This window comes from Tyto alba, unplaced genomic scaffold, assembly GCF_018691265.1.
Source record: "Tyto alba isolate M040663 unplaced genomic scaffold, T.alba_DEE_v4.0 Super-Scaffold_19, whole genome shotgun sequence".
Lineage (NCBI taxonomy): Eukaryota > Metazoa > Chordata > Aves > Strigiformes > Tytonidae > Tyto > Tyto alba.
Window position 1 is genome coordinate 5,567,537 of NW_024881281.1, and position 22,765 is coordinate 5,590,301.

At 42.8% G+C, this 22,765-nt stretch overlaps 1 protein-coding gene across 5 annotated transcripts in view; it reads right to left on the minus strand.

Annotated features, from left to right (window-relative positions):
* TAOK1 (TAO kinase 1) overlaps positions 1-22,765 on the minus strand; it is a 68,504-nt gene that overhangs the window by 3,055 nt on the left and 42,684 nt on the right. For all 5 annotated transcript variants that reach the window (XM_032993425.2, XM_032993630.2, XM_032993702.2 and 2 more), the window contains exons 8-19: positions 22,035-22,126; positions 19,374-19,467; positions 17,885-17,966; positions 15,733-15,900; positions 14,653-14,856; positions 13,303-13,437; positions 12,482-12,718; positions 11,560-11,688; positions 9,747-9,950; positions 9,011-9,250; positions 5,087-5,299; positions 3,811-3,993 (exon numbers count right to left, since the gene is read on the minus strand). In XM_032993425.2, coding sequence (XP_032849316.1) covers positions 3,811-3,993; positions 5,087-5,299; positions 9,011-9,250; positions 9,747-9,950; positions 11,560-11,688; positions 12,482-12,718; positions 13,303-13,437; positions 14,653-14,856; positions 15,733-15,900; positions 17,885-17,966; positions 19,374-19,467; positions 22,035-22,126 — 1,981 coding nt within the window. The remainder of the gene's footprint in view (positions 1-3,810; positions 3,994-5,086; positions 5,300-9,010; positions 9,251-9,746; positions 9,951-11,559; positions 11,689-12,481; positions 12,719-13,302; positions 13,438-14,652; positions 14,857-15,732; positions 15,901-17,884; positions 17,967-19,373; positions 19,468-22,034; positions 22,127-22,765) is intronic.

Here is a 22,765-nt window from a genome sequence, read left to right on the forward strand (position 1 = left end):
AAAAAGAAGAGACAGTCTGTAGTAGCAGGCCTCCTTTGCAGGCACGGTTTCAAGGCTCTGAACTTGTAACAGCAAGTTAATGAGGCACCTCCTCCCCGTGTTTCTACGTGAGACTGGATCTAGAGCAGATGTCCATCGGCACAATCTATTCTGAAGGCGAAAAGGTAAGCCCCATAGGCCTGCACACACCAAAACATGGTGAATAGGAGGGTCTTGGTCCCTATTCCCTGGTGAATACAGAAATTTTAGGGATGCGAATCCAAAGTTTGCACTAACAGCTTGACACAGATTAATGTTTTAAGATGCAGCGAAGTCTAGAGCTTCCATAAAAGCCTACTGGGTAAGCACCTTCAGATACAGCCAAGCACAGTGCCTATACAGTCAAATACCTGCCAACACAGCTTAATGTGACCTTCACTGTTTGTAGCTGAATCTGATGATGATGACTGTTATTTTCTCCAGGATTCAATGTACAAGCCCACATTCAGTTTCCTCTCCAATGTTCACCGGCCAGATTTTCTTAGCTCATGTTTACCACCTCCTATCTACCCCTTTCCTAAATTGGTTTCTCATATTTCATCACCCTGGTACTTTCTCCAGAGTGTGTGGCTGAAGGAAGTAGACAGTGATGTTTGAATTGTGAGGCAGGTTATTAGCTAGATGATATGCAAGCTGGCAACTCCAATTTCTTCCCTCTAACACTGTTCCAGACCAGTTTCCAAAGGTACTTTGGTAGGGGCACTGGGATCAGCTCTCTAAGTACAGAAAACATGAGGCTACAGCCTCCTGACACCCAACAGCAGAGGGATGAAAGCCTTTCTTATTAAAATCTTTGTGGTCAGGTAGAGAACTAAAGAATCAATCCATTATCTTCTTGCCAGCACTGAAAAAGCTACTTTTAGCCTCAGTGAAAATGACCAAATGGGTAAAAAGCCGCAGCCAATACTTTTAGCATAACTCACTGGCATCTCCCCTGCTGTCAGCAGCAACGGAGCCAAGAGGTGTTATCTTGGTCTGTGCTTAAGGTACTGGGCAGAGCGTTGTACTTGTAAGCATTCTCTTGACTTAGTCAGGGAGTATGCAAAGTGATTTCATCTGGAATTTCAGAAACAATCTGCTCCAGCGTGAGTCATCTCCTGAGCCACTTGGGGCTTTCAGAAACGGCCTTATCCACTTGCCTGCTCCTCAGTGCTAGGTGAGTGACACTGACTCTCTCCGTAAAGCAGCCTTGCTCACTCCTGCTGAAAGCCACGCAGTGGTCAGCTGCCTTGAAAAAGTCAGAAGAGGAAGAAGGTGCCTTCTCTAACATCAGCTCTTTAAAACGCTCCACTTGCTTTTTCCAGTCATTCTATCTAAGCAGAATCCTCCTTTTTCAATGTCTTCAGCGTGTCCCCTTGCTCGCCGTTTGCTGTTTTTATGACAGCCTAACACACAGGACTTTGTGCAACTGAACTCCACAGAAAGACATGCCTAACACGCTGCATTAAAATGACATCACTTAGAAATGACCTCGGGATGCAGGACTCTGAAGATGAGGTGTCTGAGGCACACGGGAAGGAAATGAGTAAATCTGAAGTCTTTTAAAAGACACTCTTGGGATATGCTCATTACTGGTGTAAGACAAACAACACAGCATCAGGGTAGAGCTCGTACAGCGCCTCAGTCACTGGCACTTAAAGGCTGCCTGTTGATGGGGCTGGCTACTCCCTCCTCAGCCTCAGACGTGTTTGCTCTGGTGAGTTACTATGGTGATGGGCACCATCAAAAATAAAGAGCACTGTGCCGACAAGGAAGCAGAGTCCTATGCACACACTAACTTCTGGAATCTGGTTTATTACTGAACATCAGGGACTGACTTTGCCACAGGCTACACATATATTTGTGCATATAAATTCAGACATTTATCTTGCGCACATACCTGCCCTTTCTCTGGCTCCCAGTTTCAGTTTGTACGTGCAAGCAAATACCAGGTGACATCGCTGAGCGACCTGCACCAGAGGACTCACAACTCTTAAATTCTTACAAAAACAGAACGACACCTCTCCTCCCCGAAAACACCCTTGCAAAAGAAGGATGCATCTATCTTTGCATCCACACATCTTCTCTTAAGCTGCTGCTAAGTGACTGTAACCCCATCAAGAAACGGAGTCTCATCGCTGGTCCGTGACTTTGTGACTCGCAGTGTGCTAGGACTGCAGGTACTGCTAAATAAACCTATGGAGGTGGAAGCACCATCCAATTTTTTGCTATTCTAATGCAACACAGAGACACAAACACACGCAAAAAATTATGCTAGGTCTTATTTTTATCGTTTTTTTCCTTTCTATGAAGTATCCTCTATCACCATTCCTGATGCCAAATGCTATGCAGGGGCTTTCTATGTGCAGACACTTCAATTCTGGTCTACAATGAAAGACTTGTACAACGTTTCTACTGGTCGATGTGTGTTTCCTGAAGTCACTGGCCTCGCTTCAGCTTTTAACATCACACTATGTGCAGTGCAATGTATGTTGCTCCCACAGAGAAGGAGCAGTGACCAGCACCAGGCTCACTGTGGCAGGCTTCTCCCCAGAGCTCCCAGCAGATCATGCCGCCAGAGGGCAATGCACACCCAGCATAAATACATACTCAAAGGCAGGGCTGTGACAGGAGCTCTCCTCTTCTCAACGGGAGCAAAATAACTAGTGATGGGGTCTAAACACAGCTATTGCACATGTGAGCGCCACATGGGAACTCAGTTTTCACAAATTCGGTTACCTGCAGAGATTCCTGTCTACTTGCAGGAGACCAAAGCACAATAGGACTGTACTGTCTCCTCAGAGATGCTTCCTCGGGTGACCGTGAGGTGGAGCAGTTTTATGCCAACGAGGGCCCTCTCTCAACTCCGCATCCCTCTGTGAGCCTCTGGGAGAAGTTAAGTGTAAAGAACCTTGAGGCCACAGAGTAATTGCCCTAATTTAATAATCACCGATCGGCCAAGTTTAGCACTGTTGCATAAATGGCAATGGCTGGCACCCACAGGGCAAATCAAAGGGGAAAAAATTTGCAGGAGGAAGGCTGATTGTGCATTTCCTTCCCCTGACTGGTGCATTACCCTTCCCTGGGTTTGCGTAGGCCGCTCAGATTTCTATACAGGCCACATGTCTGGCACTGCGTAGAAAAGCATTCTTCGACAAGGAGCACCTTAATGCACACAGCCAGTTACAAGCTGACGTCTAGGGAGCAGCAGGGCACCCACGCCTGGGGGTCTGGTTACTTCAGTTTGCTTATAACAAGCATAGTTTCACAGGGAAACTGCAACCTGGTCTCCACAAACTTACACGTGGAACAGATCTGCATTAAAATAATATTACCATAAAACACACAGCCTCAAATACTTTGTACCTTTTCTTCCCCTCCCTCCCCAAAGATATCTACTACTAATACTATACAAATTTCAAAAGCTCCCCCCCCCGCCGCCCCCGCTAGCTTTAGGTTGTTATTGTCCACCCTCTAATGAGCTGGGGAAGCTAATCTGCAGCTCAGAGACAGAAAGGAGAGTTCACTTTCCCTTCTGCCCAGAGAGGCACGGCTCCCTCTGGCACACTTCAAGCAGCTTTATCCCAGCCAGAAGCTGCTCACATAGGATGACTGAGCTGGCAGAAAGTTCAGCCTATGTGTCACTGAGCTATCAACCCAGAGAGACAAATACCCAAATGATCTGTGTTACTATATACAGCAAGGTAAAAGTAATTTCTCTATTGAGAAGTACAGTGCAATTTAAGATCTGAAATACGGAGCATGCTAATGATGCTTGCATGCCCATTTTACCTTCTGCTCAAGGAGGGCCCGACGGAGGGATACCCTCTGTTCAAGATCACGCAGCTCCCGATCATGCTGGGCTTCTGCCTGCATCTTGATTTTACTCTGATATGCATTCAGCAGCTCCAATTCTTGCTGCAGCTGCATCTTCAAAACCTGGCACTCTGCTTCCTGTGCTTCATCCAAACGCAGCTGGGAAAGACAGACAATAGAGACATTTCACTATGGGGTAACCACTCATGACACTCTGGGGGAGGACTGTGGGGAGTGGGAGAGAATGGGATGGGACTTTGTTTTCTTAGCAATACAATTGGTCTCTATTGTACTTCATTTCACTGAACAGAGGACCTATAGTGACAAAGACTGGTGACAGTGAGCCCACAGCGCTGATGCAAGTGATGCTGATGAGCAGTGGCACCTCAGGAACCACGATCCATACTGCAGAGACCAGACTGCTGGAGGTGCTAACATCCACAGCTCTCCTTTTGCTAGAGGCAAAGAGAAGATCTCTTGCTCTGTTCAGGTGGATTAACCAATTACCTGTACGCAGGAGACTTAAGTCCACATCCCTGCCAACGCAGGACTTTGGGCAAAAGAATATAATGGCATAAACCTAAAAGCAGTATGATACTGAACTTTTAACCTCCCCATACACAAATTAAGCCAGCTACCCTGCCTCACAGCATCATATTTGTACAGAGCAATGTGAGCTGGATGCCATATGCAAGAAGCGCAAAGAAAACTGCACGTTCAGTTGTAGTAAGGACTCAGGGCATTGCTCAAGTGGAAATTTGTTAAAGAAGGAATCTCTTAAAGAAGGAATCGCAGAACTTCCACAACACTTTTACCATTACTTCAGATGCACAGTCAAAACTGTGGACCCCTCTATGCCTCAGTGAGCATTTTCCACCAGTGGGGCCTGCTTTGGTTGGTACCGTTGACAAGGCAAAACCGAAATGACTTAAGACAGCAAGCTGCGCGTTATTAAACACCCCTGTTAGAGCATTGTTAATGCTGTCAAACTTCATGCAAAAGCAGTCCTCTGGCCACACAGATGCATCGCTTTGCATCTCTGCTACAGCAGCTTCGACTTCAGCCTGCCTGAAGGGGGTAATACCTCTTTCCTCTGCGTTTGAATGCTGCTTTTTAAACACAGAGGAATGACTGTGCAGGGTATGGGGCGTGTAGCAAGGAAGCAGATAGCCTGCTGTCAGGATACAGATCGGTTAAAATGCAAACATCCCTATTTGGCTGAGGAACCCTGGGTCCCTCGGAGGCGACTCACAGCTTGTGTAGAGAGCATTTCATTAATGCTGTGATCATACTGCTCAGCCAGGATAGCCAGCTTCCGGGTCTGCTCCTCCTTGAGCCGTTTGAGGACAGCTTTATGTTCACTCTTTGGCGTGGTCTCCAGCAGATGGTTTCTCAGTGCTTTGTATTGTCTGGTTTGGATCTTGCATGTATCCTGAAACTGCTTCTTTATCTGTAGTTCTTTTGACTGGAAAGATGGAGGGGACACAAACAAAGAAAAAACCAGCATGTTTCAAATGGGAGAAATATCCATTCAAATGGATATTTAGGATTACATTAAGGATATGAGTTCAAGAATCCACAAATGTATATTAACATCTACAGTGCAAAGGAGGGAAGCAAAATACACAAGAGGCAATGACTATTGCTGCAGCTGCTTTGACACTGCTACTGTGCGAAACAATTACAATACAGACACTTTTATAACAAAGCTCCAGCCTAAATACAGCTGTCTCTGCACAAAGAGCCTCACATTTGTCACTGGACTGGATCCAGTCCTGGGTGTTGCTTTTCAAGAAAAGTTCTTGAGGGACAGGACTAATATTTATTAGCACCAAAAGCCATACTTACACATGACTGTGCTTATATGGCACATATATACAAACAGCACTTAATGTTATGAAAAGAAACAGATTTCGTGCATGGGACGGGACAGGGAAAAAGAGCAGCACTTTTTCCACTGAGGTTTTGATGAAGATAATATCGAGGGTCAGAATACACCTTAAGAGCCTGGTTTTCATAAATGCTCTAAAAAATGGCTGAGAAAGACGAGACGCTTGAAGATGTACACCACAAGCAACATTAGCATTGTGCTACTCTGGCAAACAAAACAACTCCCCAGTCCTGACAGAGGTTTACTGGAGATTGAGTTCTCCCCTTTGCACTTGCTAGGATCTCTATATTGTTTAGAGATGTAACTTTGTGACTGCACACAGGGCTGGGAAACATCAATCCCAGAAAAGGCATCTGGACCTGACTTTTCTGTATGACCTTGAGGAAATGAATTACTTTTTTTCTTTTACCTGCCTCCAGAGCAGCTTGTGAGGGTTAACACCTACTAAGTGTTTTAAGACCCTGAAAAGGAAGGTGTTCTGGAGTTCCCTGCGTCTTTCTACAGGGGGGCTGGCAGGGATGCTTCTAACTGAACAAAATCCACAAACAATAAGCCATGCTGGTTAACTGACAGATACTCAAGTTCTTCACGGCAAGGAAAAACAAACAAACAAAAACCCTAAACGCCCACAGCAGGGCAGTCAGTACACACTCTGGGTCATTCCCACTGTCAGCCATCATGGCCAAATCCTGAAGCACTGGGGAACAGAGCATAGGATCAGGTCCCTGTCCCTTGAATAAGCTGGAAGAGCTCTGAGATCTGAACCAGCCAGGCAGATACATGTGCATGTCTCCTGTCAGCTCCTCCACTGCCTGCTCCTGGCACTAACTCAAGGCTCAGCAGGGTAGGTGATAAGTGCAGCACTTGTAGCTACCTAGAAAGATGCAGTGGGATCCGTCAATATATCCAGCCCAATTTAGACATCAGCATGCTTTGCTGCATAAACCAACAATCCCACTTTGCTACCCTAATGCAGAAAGCAGGACAAAAATGAGTTTCATTCAAACCAAAACATGTATCAGGGAGAGGAATACATCACTTTTACCATTTCTAAATTCACAGGGAGTTATTTCCCTCCAGGAAACCTTTAAGGTTGTTTCTCCCTGCCCTTAAGGGAAGTGTCAGCAGGTTACACATTCCTGTCAGGGACCTGGTCAAAGCAAAACACTAGCAATCTGTTTTGTCCTCACTTTCTGTGAAGTCTTGCTTAGACACCAGACCCTGTTTACAGGCTTCCAATCCAAAGTCTTTAACAACAGGAAACAGAAGGGAGGGGTAAGATTTCCAGTCAGACTTCTGACAAGATCATTTTGACCTAGTATTGTGAAATACCAGCAAGAGGGTATTTGCATCACAATTAACACACTCAAAAATACAACAGAGCAGATTTCACTGAAGGGTGAATTCCAGTTATTGGTCCTTTTGGTGCTGTAATAGCAGCAACAGACACGGACCGTTAAAAACCTGCTTTCAGGACAAAGGACCTCACTAAATAACAAAGGGAAAGCCTGAAACACGTGCCCTCGAGGGAAAACATTGCTGGAGAGAGAAAGTGAACAAACAGTCAAATTATCTAATCAATTAAGAATACTTGCCTGCATTAGTCCGAAGCAAGAGAAGAGTTAATACTATCGAACAGTCTCGATAAACAGGGGATTTTGCTACAAACGGAACGGTTGTCCAGCAGGCTGCGTTATTAGCACTGTGTGTACGCAAAGGTGCTGGATTGACAGCTCAAGCCTGAAATCCTTCACTAATCGCAGAACAGCCATGCAAAGCAAAGTACAATCTTCCCATGCCCCCTGCAAAACGCTCCAGCCCTGCTCTGGGTGGAAAAGGTCGACGAGTCTGCAGAGGGGAGAGGGCAGCCGAGCCTTCTGCACCCCAGAGGGACGGCCCATCCTGCTGTCCCGACTGCTAGCCAGGGCACGAGAACGGACACGGTGCCCACTCGTGTCTGCACCGCATCACCTTGGGGAGGCAGAACTCATTCATGCTAATCTCAGAAGGATCAACCTAATACAGCTGCTTCAGTTTTATTCAGCTCAGAGTGCAGCGCAGCTTCCCTGTGAAGTCATCAGCTATTTATACACTATATCCTTGGAGATTCTCAACAGCGATCAGATGGTCCCTTGTTCTCACAAGCTAGGTTTTCACTATTTAATATTATTCTAATATTGACAAATCAGGTATTTTATTTTTTTTTTTTTTTTTTGCTGAAGTCCTATTTTCAAGTTGGTGATTTTCTCTGTGAGAGGGTAACTTGCAGGTGGTGAAAACTAAGTCAGATGGGAAATATCACGAAGAGGAAAGACCTGGAACAACAAAGAAACCCCATGCTCAGTATGCCATACACTCATTTTGCTACTGGCACAGCTGAACACTGGGTGGAGAGAAGAAGTCTGCCTCCTCAAAGGAAATGTACCAGGCAGCTTTGTGAAAGGCCTTATACTCCCTTCTCAGACACTTCAGAATAAACCACTGGACTTCTTTGGATGAAGCAAAGGCTTACAATGAAAACACTAAGAGCCTCAATTACAGAGGCCCCATAGTTCTGGTCAGCCACCGCAAGGCAAAGGCAGCATGGGAAACCCATGAGAGCACAACCCAGCAAAGGTCAGTGCTAGGAGCTTCCTGAGGACACTGCAGTTGGCCAGTATCTCCCTCTTCCCCCCTGTTCTTGCTAGCACACCAGCCTTAATATAAAAACAATAACAAGGTGAGCTAGCCAAGACCAATAGTGCAGTTCATTTTGATGCATACAGCAACACAAAGCTTTTTGTTTGTTTGTTTTTAAATGACACTGCTTCATTACAGAAAAATAGATTTTATTCTTGTATATGGGGGGAGAAGAGAATCAGGAAATGGTGTAGGAGAAAGAAGAGTGGGGAAAAAGAGCACTTTGAAGATTAAAACTATTATATATATTAAATATATATATTAAATCAAACTACTACAAAAAGGAAGGCACACTGCTGAGAACAATAGCTTTTCAAATAACATGAGGGAATAGTCCTGCTATGGCCTGCCTACAATACACTGCAGCCCTGATCACCATTGCTATGGCTCATACGCATGGTGCTTGTAGGGCTGCGGTGGCACAGCTTGACAAGTATGACACTTGTTAAAAAAATGTATTCATTACAGAATGAGACACCTCTTCAAATTAACGAGCTTCAAAATACCTTGGACCTGCATGCACTGCAAATGAGAAACGAGCTGTAAGGTACCACTTTTCCACCACCACCAGCAGCTCACACCCAGAGCTCCTACATCACTTGGTACCTTCAGGCTCTTGGGCTGCTGCCGGACCTCCATGACGTGCTTACGCCGCAGCTCCCGCTCCCGGCGTTTGTTGTATTCCAGCTGGTTGGTGAGCTCGGTCTGGTGCTGGAGTCGGATCAGCTCACAGCGCATCTTCTGGATGGTACTGAGGTGGCGGAACTCCAGCTCCTGCATGGACTCGTGCTGGCGCAGCAGCATGGCGTGCTCCAGGTCCTTCTGTGTCTGCCTTTTGTTTAACTCCTAACAGAAGGACAGAGGGAATTATTAGGCTCTTTGTACTTGCTTGGACTTCCATTTACAACGTGACATTTCACTTTGTTCACAAGGGCATTTCTCTCTTTTCCAAGGCATTTGAGGACAGAGCACAGAGCTTCTACGTCTTATCAGAAGCAGACAGCACTACCACTGGTAATTTTTCCTTCCTCATGTCACTTTTCTTCCTGTTCTCAACAGGATTCACAGTAAGCATTTTCTGGAAAGGACCGTAACTGTTGTGTCTGTTGTCTTTTTGGATCTAACAATTCTCCCACAATAAGGCACTAATCTGAACATTTGATTCTGCATGATCCCCTAAATGCCACAGGGATTACCAGATGGCGTCGCAAAACATATTGAACCATTATTTTAACAAAAAACTTTAGATGTGGTAATGAACACTTCAGTGAGATTGGAGTTGGACTGCAGGTGCTCCGGTGAGACACATTTCACACAGGTGGTTCCAGGTCTCATCTCTTACCTCCCGAACCAGGTCCTGCTCCAGATTATGGCGGCCAAGGAGCATCCGTCTCTTGAAGCGGCGACACTCCAGCTCCAAGTACTGCCTCTGACGCCTCAGCAAGTTGGCTTCTTCCTCTGCCTGGAAATGCTGGATGTTCTCCTTCTGCTTGGAGAGCCACTCCTGCTTCTCCTTCTTTGGAGTGCTCTGGTTTTCATTCAGCTCCTGATAACAGCAAAGTAATTAATTGTGGAATAGTCACATTAAGCTCCTCCTTGGCCCTGAACAACTGGATGGACCTGCCTAAAAAACAAGGTTTCAGACCTGTTCCACCTTGTCTTCTCATGGCCGGTACCATCCCAGCCTCTGCAAAACGCATCATACCGGGAACACCAGGATGCAATTCACTGTGGAACAAATTTATCTACAACTTTTTTTTTTTTTGCATTGGCCATTTTAACTGGCTGAAGTGCTGGCTCATGTCCACAGTTTCCAAACATATATATTAGCTCAAAATGTAAAAATAACTGTTTGCCACTGAAAATAGAGAAACTTGGAGGTCCTGCCATACTGCCTGACAAACGTTTTTACAGGCTCCCCAAAGGACTGAGAAGGAAACCGTTGTCATCCTATTGCTCAAGCGAAGCTCCAGCCTTTAGAAGCACATTAGAGAATTATTGTGTCTTGCTGGATTGGAACAGATAGACATTTTGTAAGTAACTCATTGAGCGAGAGCCACTCTCTAGGATGCCCTAAGTTACAAAAACCACATAAAGAAGTTCACAGGTGAAACTTAAGGCCACAGTTTCTGCATTTGTATTAAATTCAATACACAGCATGAAGCATCTTTAGAAAAAGACTCTGCTTGCTTGAGCTGCCTGCTAGAGATGCCCGTACGGTAACTAGACTTGTTGTAATATATTTCAATTAAGTATGAGACAGAACTCCTCTGTATTTCATCAGTGTTTCTTGGTGCTCTGTGATCTACTGCCCACTTAGAAAAAGATTCTATGTTATTATAAAGAGCCCACGCTACTACAGTTTTTGTTAGATCTTTCTTGGCTCTGCTGCTCTTTAGCCTTTTTTTCTCCTGGGAAATGTCTATGTTTGGGAATATTCCCCTTTGGAGCAAGTTCCAAAGTTGCGTCACGCAAGTTGATGGTTGAGCACTAAATGGTTCTTTCAAAAAAATTATTTATAGTTCTTACGGTTTCAGCCACTCCACAAAAAGAATCAGGAAGTTTGATTCTACAGCTTCTCTGCATTTCACAAAGGTCATGATTTTCACTACAATACAGTGATTATTAAACTATTACACAGCTTTCTCCATTAAAATTAAATAGTGTTTTACAGATATTTTCCTTTAAAAAAATCTGTTGGTCATCTTTACTGCTCTGTTTTCTTGCTGCTGCTACAGAAATATCATTTAAGTGGTAAGAAACTTCAGTAACTGCTGCAGTGCATGGTCAGTATCTGCAGCAACAAGGTATGAGAAACATGCTCCTGACCTTTCTTAAACTACCTTTTTTCACTCCTTAATATTGCCAAATTTGCGTGTTTCTGTCTACAAAGTAGTACTAAACAATGAAGAAGTTTGTACTCTCACAAGATAAGCATATAGGTGCCAACATATAAATAAACCCTCTTAACTATAAGGTCAAAGATATGAAACAAATCCCATACGTACAGGACTCTGCTCATGAAATGCAGAACTTCCTGCAATCCAGCGAAAGATCTCTTGCACACAGTGGCACTTTCATTTCTGAATGCTCCCCGCTCTCGCACTGTGTCATACACTGCACTATGTCCACAGTTCTCATTACAGATGAGTTACCTCTTTCAGCTGCTCTTTACGGAGTTTATATTCTCTCTTCTGGGACTCCAGGAAGCTGTTCAATTCTTTTTTCTGTTGGGCCTGAATATGCTGCTGAAACTTCTTCTCTTCATTGGCCATCACTTTAGCCTACAGCAAACCCAGCACCGAATCAGTCTGAGTCCCGATGGATTACGGCTCGTGTTCCATGTCAGCCCCAAGACCTGGAACTCATGGTACGGTCACCACGATACTCACCATGACTCTCAATAAGCGTGACTCTCGGGAGCTTGCCCTCGCTCTCTCCTCATCCCACCCCCCCATCCATGCACCCAGCAGTCCTTTTTCAGTGCCTCATTTCCTCAGCCCTATTGTTCAGCTGGTCTTGCCTAACAAAGTCAACACCTTACGGTAAAACTATATCCTTAGCCCTCCACTGAGAGATCCAAGACGAACAAAGAATCAACAATAATCGCTGTAGGCGGCACCACTTCATTATAAATTATTTAAAAGCATAAACCCCCCCATATCCATAAGTAACAAGACAGTGAACTTTTAAGCGTAGCTGGCACATTTCTCTGCAGGCTGATCTGCCTCTGTAACACTTGATGACAGGCAGTTACTGACAGCATGTAGATGGCAAAAGGAAGGGAAACCCTGACAGTAACCCTGACAGTATTTTTTTTTTTTGGGGGGGGGGGAGGGTCAGTATACTAACATTTAGTATAATGCACTGTGATGAAGGACATACCTTTCCTCTAGTTACATAAACCCCTTAGTGTAAGGAGGTGATGTATTAGCCTTTTTCTAATTAGCAATTTGCTTGGCTCCTGAAAACAGACATGTAAGAGACTACAATGTCATCTCTTCATCAGTGAGGGGAAGCGGACAATTCAATGTCATTAACAAATACAGACCGGTCTGCTAAACTGTAATCTCCTACCTCTTTTTCCATGGCTGCTTGGTGCTTTTTAATTAGCTTTTCCATTTCTGCTGCAAAATTGTTACGCTGTGTTTCAAGATCTTTGTCCAACCTGAGGCGATGCTCGTCCATCTCTGCCTTCAGTTTATTCTCTAATGCCATCAGTTGCTTCTGGTGTTGCCTTCTCATACGTTTATAGCCAGACATCTGCTCTCGGAGTTCAGAGTCTTGTTCGTGTTCCTGCATTTGCCTTGTCACCTAGGAAGATAACCATATTGGGCCAAAGTAAGTTAATGCTTCTTAATCTGCTTTTTGGCGGTCTTCAAACCACAAAAGAAAACTATTCAGTAAAGAAATATGATTTAGTTGTAAAGAAAAGCAAACATCCTAATGGCAGCAGAGCAGATTAAAACCTGAATTCTGCTGTAGAAGATAAGCTCACATGGGCTCCAGCAGAACAACTGTACAATAGTTGTAAAGCTGGGACTAAATAACATCTTTTTAGCCCACTGCAATGAGGGTGCATATACATGCACCTACACACACAAATATACATAAAATGCATATGAAAATAAAAAGCCAGCTTATTATTATAAACAATTTCCTGCATTCTGCTAGGTATATTGGTTTTGAAAATATCTAATATACACAAATTACATTTGCCCAGGTGTCGCATTTAAGCTTTTATTAACTTACATTAAGCTATTACAGTGATAATATCTCAGTCAACGAGGATAGCTCATATTCTGATGAAATCCTAACAGCTCTAAGTAGTTTCATAGCCCTATGTTCAAAGGCATCCCTCCCTATACAACTTCATCAAAATAAAAACCCTAACGTACCAGCGATGCTGTGCGTATAGTAGCAAAGTGCTCTCGGTTGCGATAATGAGACTTGTGGCGAGATACTTGGGGAGGAGACTGGGGTTCTGATGCCCTTGTTCGAGGATCTGATTCCTCTCTGTAGTTTTCTTCCTCCTTATCAGCAAATATTAATGTGAGAGAATAAAGAGAAACTGTGTTACTAAAGATTTTTATTTTGGCCTGGTTCAAAAGACATTTAAAATAAAGAAAAAACATTTTACAATCAGTGGCCCTGAAAGATCCTCCTGCCAATAAGTTGGATGAACTGCAACAAGAGCTCTGACCTAGGATCCTTGCTTTTGGAAATTTCATTGTGCTTTTTTATTACTAGGAGGAAAATTACTAATTAAAGCTGAAAATGAGAAAAATAAATGGAAAACGGCAAACTGAGTTAAACAGTTTACTTCAACAAAACATAAAAGCTATAAAGCAGATTATATTGAGTCTGAAGGAAAAAAAAAATAACAATCTTTGTAACCCTGAAAGACAGAGGAATATTTTCATTACACCCACTACAGAAATACCTCAAAGCAAATTTAAAAATTTGTCGTGGTGTATTCCACATTCTTATTTGGAGTTTGTCATTCATCACAGAGTGATTAGTAGTTAGATATGATATACTAATTAACTCCCTGAGGAAATACCTGTCTTTGCTGCATATCTGGGCAAAGAACAAAACATTTAACCACACCTATCATTAGCTAGGGAAACGTTACTGCTTTGAGAAAAGGTGTGATAACCCTTCCACAGCAAGAGCAGCATGGTTCAGAGGGACACTCCCCAGTTTATCCTTCATCGTGCAGAGGTAAAGCAGGGGAAGTGGTTTCATAGCTTGCCATGGCCAGAGTGCTGTGTTTCTTTATCCATGCATCTTTGTTCGTTAACCAAATGTTCAAATCAAGTGCTGGGAAGCTGGGTGCTTCAGGAACATATTTCAGCCCCTACTGGGGGTCCTGTATTTAAGAATTAGCTAACTAGGAGGGTAAAAAGGGGGAAATGTCACATCCTTTTGTTCCATGAACCAGTGCTCTGTAAATTAAGGGCATCCACTAAATAAACCTGCTCACAACCTGCCATTTCAACTCCTCACAGTAAAGAAAACTGCTTTTGAAACAATTCAATTAATATAATAATTTTTAGTGAATTGACAGAATTAAACTATTTTTACAGCAACCTCCCAAAGTTTCCAGTGCACATTAATATATTTGGGGCACCACCTGCAGATAATGACTTACGATAGGAAGCACTCTACTTTTTGTCATTGTGCCTACCAAATCCTCTCCCATTCTATACACCTTCAGAGCTACCCAGTAAAAATCCACTGCTTACCGGCTTTAAATGAATGACAGAGCTATTTGACATCACGGTGTGGTCCCCCTCCATCATATCCAGCTCGCTCTTATCATCCGAGGCATCTGGAAGACTGTTAACACTACTGCTTTGGCTACTGGCACTGATAGACATACTAGGAATGGACTGATTACTTCCGACACTATTCACTGTTCCTGTCCTGCCAACACCATGATCTTGTTCCTAGGAGAAAGGAATTATTAAGAAAATCCGAATCCATCAGTTGCATCTATGGACATTACCAAATTAAATGTTCGTTCCATTCCTTTCTAAAGGCATCTACTGCCACGTCATGGCAGTTCCCACCCTCCAGGCATTGCCATGAAACACTTCTCTTGTGGGATGCTGGGGCGAGAAAGAATCAACCTTGTCAAGATTAACTGGCTCATGTCAGGTTCTTTTCAACAGTGAGCCTGTTAACAAGCTGAACTCTAACATGTATCAGCAACAGCATGTCACCAGAAACTGTTCTGACACTAGCATCCCCTAAGTGCTCAGCTGGGACCCTGCACCTCACACAGCTCCTTTCTGTACGCGAGAGACTGGCAACCCAGAGCGTCTCAATTTCTGCATGGAGATTGCAGTATGCAACCCAAAAAAGGCAAATTAATTTCCTTGATTTTTTTAAAAAAAAAAAAAAACCAAAACAAACAAACAAGTACAAATTTCTATGTCTTGGACTCAGAACAACATCCTCCAGACAAAACCAGAAGACTGTCAAGGGCCTTGTACGTATAGTCAAGATAGAGGTTAACTGCAGTTGCTGAAAGAGTCCTCACGAAGCCTTATAAACAGGCAAAGAAAGCTAGGATTTACAGAACTGGAAGCTAACTGTTCAAGCATGAACACATGGCACAGCTTCTTGCCAGCACTAGGCATCTACCCTGTTTGTCCTTGTTTGTGCCTTGAGGTAGCTTTATTCCAAGCACAGAGAGGAAGACTGAGTTTACAGCCAGATGCGTAAACAGCTTCCATTCATTTCAGCAATATCTGAGTTGTGGTTATTTAAATGACAGCATCATTTTCTGCTTCAGTGATAAAACCCAAAGTTTTTCTCACCTCCTCCTCCTCCTGGGTTTCCACTGCAGGGCCATTGTGCGCCTCCTGGAAGAGGAGCTTCTTCATTTTACGATACTGCAGGTTGTCCAGTTCTCTCACTGCATCCTTTGTTCTCTGAATCAAGTCTATTAACACTGTTTCGGGCCGCTCCCGAAGAACAAACATGTGCTGCAGAACACACAAATAGGTGAGTGACCTCTTATGCATCCAGTGCACATGTTTTCAGGATAGAATTATGAGCTCTAGTTGGGTTTGTTAGCCCTCTTCTCTGCACAGGAGGAGAATACCTTTACAGCTTACATTGGCACTATTTTAAGACTTCATGATCCAGATAGATTGCAGAATGATTGCTTTCTGATGGGAGACATCCAACAAAAAATAAAGATGTAAAAAACCCCAGAAATGGTATTTCACATACCATGAAAATGGGTTCAGTTTAAATCTAGACTTCTTTGTGTATGGGGTATTTAGAGATGTTATCTAACTGTGGTTTACAGGGGGATGAGCAACATATAAATGCAAAAGGTGTTAGGCTTGTTAGTATCCCTAACCAAATGTTCATTAACTCATCAGCTAACTCTCACTACAAAACCCTTTTCCTTGTTTAGAAAAGCTTGTGAATCAAATATTCAGCATACAGCTCTGAATCATAAAATAGGCTGTGAACCTTCAAGCTCAGCCCTAAACCAGTAAGCCATGTCATGTTCTTTTTTTTGGAGATACTCACTGCATTTCACTGCAAAGGTGGCTACATTTGCCATTAGGTAAAACAAGTCCTGTCTATGTATGTCAGAAGCAGCTTTTGCAGTCTCCAGATGAAATGTGCTGTGCAAGCATGAGTCATTATTAACACCACCGCTAGTTTCATTTTGTTCCTTTGGAGAACTGCATTGCCATTTCTAACATGTCACATTTCCTACCTGTCCCTGTAAAGTGGCATGCAGCTGTTTCAAGACTATAGATATGGAAGGATTACATTCACAAACGTTTAATTTCCGTCAATGTTCTCTTTAATTGCGGTGCATTGCTCAAAATAAAACCGATCTGCAGAATTCTGAAATGGCAGGACTACACACCCACACCGAAACCTTTACTGGATAATTACATTTACTTTCTGAATACACAGCTTCTAAAGAGGCAAAAGGCCTCAGAACCATTTAAGTAAAAACATGCAAAAAGGTGATGATAAAACCTTCATAAATAGCATCCCTTTCACTGCAACGCAAGATTTTGGAAAACCACTGTTTAGCAGAAACATGGCTGGGATAAAAAAAATCCCAAAATAATGTCATGGGCACTGTAAAAAGAATGACAAGTTACCAAAATTCTGAAGGCCACCTGATGCCACAAAGGAAATCCATCAAAGGCACACTTACAATAAAGCATCTCTAACACCTAACTTCTACCAGAGTTGCATTCACTTAGGAACACATCAGCTTTTTGCAACACTGCAACAATCTACCACACTGGCTTTGTTTCCAGACTAGAACAAGGAAAACCAAGTATCTGCGGCATATGGGAGCACAAATTAAGAGAGGGGGGGGGAAATGGCAAAAAAAAAAAAGCTAAGAAATAAAGCAAGAGAGAACCTGCAGGTGGCTGAGGCTTATTCATGTCAACAAAAGTATGGGGAAGAAAAACTGCTTTGCTCTGCCCCTTTCCCCCCCAAGGATACTATTAGAACAGCAAATTTCAGTTCTATGTGTAAAGTATGTAGGTGATGGGAGAGGATAAAAAGTGTTTAGGGGTGTATATATAGCAGAGAATAAATAAAGAGGGAAGTAATGAAATGTATTTGTTAACTAATGCACGGCAGCTCTGTCAAGATTAATTATAATCACTGGAAGGACAGACTGAGCTTAAGAAACTGAAACTCTTGACAAGCTGATGGTCACCTAGTGTCCCTTGGTGAGGTGTTCTTTTATGATGAGAACAAGGCTGGCTTGGAGAGTCACCTGGGGAACTGCCCAACCCACTGCAAAGGGGCAGTAAAGCCAGGTCTGTCAGCTTGGTACACTCCCCAGCACCACCAGCTCGAAGGTGTCAGGGCTAACGGGCAGAGAGCGCATCATTAACTGGAGACAGAGCATCAGCAGAGGGCACGGCCCCTTTTTAATACCATGTGGAAAACAAAAAGGACAAGCAAGCCAACCTTCAGAAGCTCCTCTGATGTAGGCCTGTCTTGAGGAATTTTCTGGAGGCAAGAATCTACGAAGTTTCGAAAATAATCAGACCTGTGACAAGGAGAGGCAAAAAAAAATAAAAATCCATCTGAGTTAATGACCCAGTTTAATTCATTAAGGAATTAAGAGACTCACATCTGGGTGCTCCTAGCAGAAAGAGTGGGGAAAAACCACACAGACCCAGTACTTCATATTACAGCCTCTGACATCCCTAGTCAAGCCAAAGCCCACTGCTATTAGTAGGTAGATCCCTTTAACCTCAGCTTCCAGACAAAACATTTCAGCTTAAGAATGCAAAAATATGGGCCAATTCAAGAGGAATTAGAAGTTCTGTATAAAGGCAGACACCCATATATCTCACTGCGAGCATCAACCCTGTCAAATTCTGTATTGCACAAACTCTTCAAGGTCTAATCCGAGCCCCTGCCCCGTTCCACCTCTGCGCGCAGGTGTTTCATCCACAACCTGTATTAACACACAATTCCTGAAAGGCCTTTGGTCCCTCAGAACAACTCCTACACCACTGTGCAATCTGTCACAAGTAAGACTTAAGGTTATGATTTGTTTAGGAATGTCTCTCTTCTATAAGATAAAACTCTTTACGTCGCCCTTTCTCTCTCTGAACACAGGTTTTCAGAAGGGCAGGATTATACCCTGAAAACAACGGTGCATCAGTTGTACAGGTTTTGTTTCTTTCCTCCCCCACCACTCACCCCTTCCCATCATGTCACAGGGGATTTTGCTACTGCAATTTTTCAGTAAATTAAATTATTGAATTTTTTTTGGTCAGAAAAATGCATAAAATTAGTTGAATCTTTTGTCAAGCACCGGGGTGTGAAACAGTGTAACCAGCAAATCGCGGAAGTGGAAAAAAATTTCTAAAAATGAAGCACAATGTATTATGTTAGAGGCCTAGGACTATGGCTCACAAAAACATAATTAGGAAGTTTTTAACTTTTGAAATTAGGTTACTGTGTTTGCTGTTTCCAAAGACAGTTGTTGAGGCTGGGAGGCATGAAATGTTACTACTGTGCTTTATTCTTCTGAAGTTTATGCAACAGACACTTGCCACACACAAGCAATGTCTTCATCTTGCAAAGCAGTACTTCAACAAAACAAGATTTAGGAATTGACAGTGTGGTTTGTGATTAAAAAACACTAAAAACCACACTTCTGGCTAGCCTGTGAGCTTCAAAAGTTTACTGACCCATGAACTGAAATTTTTTTAACAAGATGTTATGTTCTTCCAGCAGCACGTCCTCTTCCTACTGCAATCTAGAGTCTAAAACGCATATTTAATAATTGGTCAATTTTGCATATAAAATGTATAGTGAACCCAGTAAGAACCTCCCAGCTCGCATCCTCCCAACAGGAATCCAGCCATTTCAAGAACTCAGCATGACAAAGCACTCCATTTACAGCAATTCCCTACAACATTCCTCCCTCAGTAATACTCACCATTCATTAGACTGTAGTGTAGGGGATTCATTCTGCGCTATGTGATATAAGGCACTCATTGCGTTCATATTAAACAAAGGAGGCTTCCTTTCCGCTACACACAAAAGAAAATAATTTTTATATAGGGAGATAGTCTCATGTTTTTGTTCTTTTTTTAGTTTACATCCCTTTAAAAAGAAAACCACATCAGCAGAATCACTACTGCCTGAACACGGAACCCCAAACCAACCCTACCCTGCAATCAGACAGATATGTTGGCATATGTCCTATACCATTGCAGAAGATGAAAGCACTTTGAAGATCAAATGCCTTGTCCTCTCAAGCTTTTAAATTACGTGGTTTATCATAGTTGAGTTCTCTGACTCATTTTAATGTACTAAAATAGGAGTAAGTTAACAGTAAGCTCTATACTCAGTGTTTAGCCACTAAGCATTCTTGGTTTCATGCCCCCTAACCTTCCCCCCCCCCCCTTTTTTTTTTTTAAACTACAGTTGCTAAAAAGCTAACAAATATTTAATTCTAGCAGGACAGCAGTTATGAAGAAAAAGCTGGTTACAAGAACCATCAAATCACACTTAACTGACTAAGCACATGGGCAGGAAGTCAGTAACAGGCCAACTCTTTATACTATTTTGAGAGTTGCATTCTCTTTGGCTCTTCTCTCTCTTTCAAGCTTGTGTTACTCTTATAGACTGACACAGCATGAAAGCTTAATGAGGAAGGAGATGATCTCACTGTAACAACAAAATTGAAGCTTCATCAGAATGTTTATGGGGTAAACCTATAAAGCTCAGCCTTGCCATAAACATTCCAGAGAAGCTGGTCAGGCCATGAGGACGTTCCTATACTACTGAAAATGCAACAGAAGACTTTCCTTCCTGAAAAAAAAACAAACAAGGAAAAAGTAATGCTAGTTTTCTTATTCTGCTTTTCAATTTTGAGTCTAATAGTAGCAGTAAGCTAATGTATCAGAAATCACAATTCGCTCATCGCTGTCACAGAACGGACTAAGCTCTACAAATTCCTCAGAATGGGTAAATTGAGGAGTTAAGCCTTTCCTCAAACGTAGCACTTTATCTGACAGATTAGAAAAGGCAACTAGTTGTTGCTATTAAGGATCAGACTGATTATCTATTGAACTATTTTAACAGACCCCTTAAGCTATTTTAACTGACTGGTCTCCCTAGCTTTTTTCTCTTTACTCGCCAGAGTAAAGTAGAAATCTTCAGGAAACACTGAAACTGAGCCCTCAATGCGGCCATTTCTAAGACTAAGTGATAATTTGAGAAGACTACTAGACATCTCATTTTTCTGCTTTCTTCCCATGCTTACTCAAACCAACACAGATGAGATAACCACACCAACCCAGCCTACAACGCTCTACCGTCCTGACCTAGTCTCACCTCCCACCACGCCAGAAGCCGTAGACGAAGCCTAACGCTTCGTATTGCAAAAACGCAGCGTGCAGGCAGGCACCCGGGGGTGTGGTGGCCATGAGCTCACTGCATTCCTGGAGCGCTGCAGCCAGCCAAGTCTCCTTACTCCACTCGGAGCAGGATTCTGTCATGAAAGTCACACCCCTTCAACTTGCTTTATATTGGCAACCAAAAAAAATCTCTGCTCTGAAGAAAGAATCTATTGCACGTCCTGGAAGAAAATGAAGTTGACGGTTTGGAATGCCAGACAGCATTTTTAGCTAAACTGTGCAGTTCACATGGATTAGCGTGTTCCTGAGAGCTCTCGCTGCCCGGCCGGGCTGCTCCTCCACCGGTGTCGGTGTGGAGTACGAGCAATGAGATCTGACAAGGATGGCAGGACAGCCTCAGGTGCAACGAGCAGCACTGAACCTCACCATCCTGAGAAAAACTTACAGCTAAGTGCTTCCAGATAGCTGGATCCCGACTAAAACCTGAGTAGTGCTGTGCATGGCGCCGTGCTTCAGTCAGTGTATTTTTGTTCCAAGAAAATACTACATGTTAAATTTAAATAGAATGCCATACTAAGATAGTCCTTTAAAATTGACATTCTGCTTTAAGGGGTCTGTTCTAATGGCAATACCTTCATTTCTTTGGGGTCTAATTTATAGGCTACCATTTCAAAACTGGATTATTCTGTGAAGAAACAAGAAAAAAAAAAAAAAAAAAAAAAGAGATCTTCCAGACAAATCTACTCACAAGAGACAACATACACTGAATATAGCTTAGAAGCTGTCCACTTATCCAAAAGTTCATTATTGCAGGACTTGTTAATGTATCTTAAATTTGCATGCAAACAGTATCAAGTTGTATCATTAAATACATTTTTGCACAGGTACTTCTAATGGCTCATTTCTAAAGCTGTTCACAGCAAACAGACTGCTTTCCAGTTCAAAAGTTACCTGCCTCTCCCATGGAATGTGAACGCCTCTAGTGACACAGCCTGGCTATTTCCTTTGTCTATGTAACTCTCTTTCTTAGAGTAATGAAAACACCAGTTCAAAAAACATCAAGCTGGAAACTTGGTCTTAGAATTCTAGAAAACGCATTTAGCCCTCCTCTCTAAAACTCAAGTCCCAGAGAAACCAGGACAAAGAAGGAAGCATGAATCTTCTACACTGTGATTCAGCTAAGTTCTAAGTATTAAATAACTACATTTTATAATTTTACAAATAAAATAACTTACCTAACTCGATACAGGTAATTCCAAGAGACCAAACATCTACTTTGCCATCATACTGCCCTTCATCCATGGCTAAAATCACTTCTGGGGCCATCCTAAAATAGGAAATTGGTGCTTACAAAATTCTAGACAATGGAACACATTATCATCATCAGTATTACAACGAAACAGGCTGTTTCACAGATTTCAGCTACCACAAATGAATCATTCCCCAAGGTATATGGCATGAACATGGGATACTGGGAACAAAGACCAGGCACCCGCACAAACACAACCCTGTAGAGAGGCTGCACGACGTGCTCCTGTGCTTTGCCCAGTTCTCCATTTAGGAGTATCACCGCCTTCTCGCCCTCCCACATTTCCAATAGTTTAGCTGGCTGGCCAACTCTGGTGAAATAATTATAGCATGCAGTTGTGTAAACACCACAGATTAGGTGTAAGAGATCAAAAGCATACAAGAGATCTGCAAAGGATTTTGTTCAATGAACCTGGCCTTTCCTATGAAAGAAAAAACACTTCAGTTATTTCAACAACCAGACGTGGTGAGAACATACGAATTTTTAAAACCACTGGGGGGAGTGATTAAAATATATTACAGATGATTCAATCCCACCTCTACCACTTAAATCCAGTGTAAGTAGAACAACAAAATATTTTTATTGCTTTTTGTGAACTACAAATACAAGGATTCACAATTTCTTGAAGTCAGAGCCTACTTACTACTTATTTTTTTT